General features: G+C 39.9%; 1 protein-coding gene across 1 annotated transcript in view; it reads right to left on the bottom strand.

Moving 5' to 3' along the window:
• Positions 1 to 1,600: 1,600 nt before the first annotated feature.
• Positions 1,601 to 3,760, bottom strand: part of MYO6 (myosin VI) — a 185,491-nt gene continuing 183,331 nt past the window's right edge. Inside the window, exon 37 of the mRNA XM_018558907.1 lies at positions 1,601 to 2,135. Within this exon, the coding sequence (XP_018414409.1) occupies positions 1,936 to 2,135 (200 nt within the window). The 3' untranslated portion in view covers positions 1,601 to 1,935. The remainder of the gene's footprint in view (positions 2,136 to 3,760) is intronic.

Raw genomic sequence — 3,760 nt, 5'->3', positions numbered from 1 at the left:
GGGGGGGTTTTTCTACTAAGAGGGGGGGGGGGGGTCTGCTAGGAGAGGGGGTGTACGTCTGCTAGGAGAGGTGTGGAGGTATGTCTTCTGAGAGAGAGGTTGGGGGTTATCTTTTAGTAGTGCAGTGGGTGTGTGTCTGCTACAAGGGAGGTGGGAATGGGTCTACTGCTGCTATTGTACAAAGTTCCAACTGCAAGCCGCAAATTATATATATGAATAGAGTATGTTCAATAATCCATTTTTACTATACAAAATATTTTAAGCTGTTTATTTTTGAGAATTAAACATAAGAAAATATCTTGAGAAATACTAGAGATTCTCTAACAATAGAAAACAAAACTGCAGGTCTTGTAAATGAAAACTATGTTTTCCTTTACTTTCAAATTGTGAGATAAAGAAAGGGACATGAATCATGTAAATAAGTGGTCATCAAGGTTGATTAATAAAAATATTTTAAAAGTAAAGCTGAACTTATGACATTCTGATTTGTTTTTGGACCCGTTTGCAGTAATGTCACAGGTGGAAAATACAGTTTATCTTTTTTTTTCACAGCATTAACGGCACAAAAAGTTAACTTTCAGGAATCAGGTTCAAGTCACAACCACATGATTTTATTCTTATTAACAGAGAGGACATCAAAATGGTGAAAACAATTATAAATAACAGGAGTCACAACAGAGTCATTAGCTGTGGATAAGACAATGTTCTCACACTGTTTAAGAGAGACTGGTCCCAAAGTAGGAAATGTATAACAGCCTGACAAATTATACCATATGTCAGTTTAATGGCTAGACAGAATGGCAACAGTGTATATTAGAAAAAGATGGGTTTCAGCATCTGTAGTACAAAGGGTCAAAGTTATTTGTCTTAAAACCTGTGCACATGCCAAAAGGTGATCCATTAAATAAATTTAGTGGTCAAGCTGAACGTAAATCTCAGTGCAGTAAAACATACACAAATGCATATAAAGGTATCAAACCTGAATAAAGGCATCTTCTTCTTGAATTCTGTTTTAACAAAAATATAACCCTTCTCGGATCACTAGATTACTTTGCTTAAATTAAAACTCTAAAATCAGTTTTCGCCTATCTTAAAATGTTACACAAAAATGCTATTACATACTTCTGTAAATTTATAGTCTATGGATTGCCACTAAGGGAATTCTTATACACAGCTTATAAAGGAATGACAGTTTAAAGGAAACCTGTGCCAAGGATGACATTTTTTTACTTGTGAAAATGCTAAAGGACAGGCAATCATGTGGATACTCTTACTTCAGTACTTTGAGTCACTGATCGGCAACAGGCATGTAGCCAGTAAAGCCAGAACTGCTTATTTGCTTACATGTTCCAGGTGGCTCTGGGAATACTGAAGCACTAGCATGGGAAACATTTAACTAGCATTCACAGAAGAAGAGATCAACAATGGCAGCCTCCATATTCTCTCTGTGCAGGTTTCCATATTAGCCGTGTAATAGATTCCCTTAAATAAGGAAACACCCATGCTGTTCTAAAAGTGGCTGCAGCATTAAAAAAAAGAAAAGCCATGGAGGTAAAGTGGACCTTAAAATAGTAAGGCAGACAGTGCTTCATGGCTACCCCTGCTTGGAAAATATTGCCCTATAGAACTTCATGTTGATACAGAAGAAACAAATCTTATCAAAGGTAAGGCCTCAAGAAGCATGATAAATAAAATAAAAAAAACCCTACAAAATAGCCTACTAGGGCCACAGACAACATCTCTATTGTGCTACTAGATCAAAACATCAAAAAATTATGAATTAAGAAATCTCTGCAATTAATAAAACCTGTCTGCTTTATATTAAAACTTCTCTATAATTATGGAATGTCTAGTTCTCCTTGCAGAGGTTTACTTCCCTTTACATAAACCCATATGTACTAAATCTCTTAGTGCAACAGTGTATTCACTAGCCAGCTACTTGAGTAGGTTCTGAAGCATTGCTGTGGCGTAGGTTGGCCGAGCTTGTCTGCTTTCAATAGCATTACTCAAGTACTGGATCCCGCCGCAGCGCTCCCAAATCTCTTCAAATTGCCTGGGAAGAATTTCTGCACCTCGCTTTCTTGTTAATCCAGTTTCTTCAAGGTTTAGTTCACACATTTCCATGTCATCTTTGCCTGGAAAAAACAAACATTCCAAAATAAATTCTACAGATCACTATGTTCCACATACAAATACAGATGTGGACACATTTGTAGCTGAACTTCCACAAAAAAAGGACTGACAATTTTCTTGAAGTACCTTACAAAAGTAAATGGCATCCATCATTGTTTATTCCATATTTAATAAAAATCAGACTTTGCTTTTGATTTCACAGAATATGCTAAGCATTAGAGCAAATTAAAATGCCATGGACAAAAATGATGGGACCCTTGGCCTAATATTTTGTTGCACAACCTATAGAGCCAATCACTGCAAACATGCAATCTTTGTAGGTCTCAATGAGACGTCTGCACCTGCCAACAGGTAGCATACTCTTTTTGAGCAAACTGCTCTAGCTGTCTCAGGTTTGAAGGGTGCCTTCTCCAAACAGCATGCTTTAGCTCTTTCCAGAGATGTTCAATAGGATTCAGATCAGCGGTCATAGTAGGCCACTTCAGATGTCTAATGTTTTGTTCTTAGCCATTCTTGGGTGCTTTTAGCTGTCTGTTTTGTGTCACTGAGACAGAGCTTTCTGACATTGGGCAGTATGTTCTACTTCAGAATTCCTTGGTAGTCTTGAGATTTTTATTGTGCCCTGCACAGACTCAAGGCACCATGTGCCAGATGCACCAAAGCACCCACAAAACATAACAGCGTCCTCCATGTTTCACAGTAGGTACAGTGTTCTCTTCTATGAAAGATCCATCTTTATGTCTGTGAACATAGTACTGATGTGTCTATGGGACATTAACCCAAAGGCATGGGGCTTGTCAATTTAAATGTTAGCAATTTTATGTTTCTGTTAGGATAGTGGAATCCTCCTGGGTTTTCTTCCTTTGAGCACACTGTCATTCAAAAAGTGACAGATTGTGTGATTAGACACTGATGTACATTGACCTTGGAGTTCACAGGGGTGTGGAAATTTTTGAAAAAACTACTTGTCCAAGGGCTAAAGCGGGGGCCAAACCTACTTGTCCTTCATAACAATCTACTTGTCCCAATAAAAAAAAATAGTTTTAATTAAAACTAGGGATGCACCAATACCGGTTTTTGAGTATAGAGTACCGATATTTTGCTTTCGGTACTCACCGAGTATCGGTGCTTCCGTTTGCATGGAGCAAGCTTCCCGGCAATCAGGAAGCCGGGCAGCAGGTAATGAGATGCTACCCGGCTTCCTGACTGCCAGGGAAGCCGACCCCATGTTTGGCCAGCTTGATTGTGAATGGCTTGGAAGCCGGTTTCCCGGCCAATCAGCATCGAGCCAGCTTCCTGGCCAATCAGAAAAACCGGGAGGCGAGTAATTACCTGATTGGCCAGGAAGCCGGCTCGATGCTGATTGGCTGGGAAGCTGGGAGGAAACTGGGAGACGGGTCATTAGTCGCTGACCAGCTTCCTGATTGCACGGGAAGCTGGCTCCATGTTCCCCTCCGGCACTGCCGGTCAGAGGAAGACTTCCTCTGACCAGAAGTTCAGGTATTGGAGAAGATATCAAGCATTTTGGCGAGTACAGGTACTTGCCCAAATACTCTGTATCTGTGCATCCCTAATCAAAACTGTATTGGTCTGTGCTAAACAGCGCTTCTCATTGGTCAGCGTGGTC

The sequence above is a fragment of the Nanorana parkeri genome, unplaced genomic scaffold, assembly GCF_000935625.1.
Source record: "Nanorana parkeri isolate BGI_ZX_2015 unplaced genomic scaffold, ASM93562v1 scaffold368, whole genome shotgun sequence".
Classification (NCBI taxonomy): Eukaryota; Metazoa; Chordata; class Amphibia; order Anura; family Dicroglossidae; genus Nanorana; species Nanorana parkeri.
The sequence above is the reverse complement of the archived record's forward strand: the minus strand, read 5'-3'. Positions and strand labels throughout refer to the sequence as shown.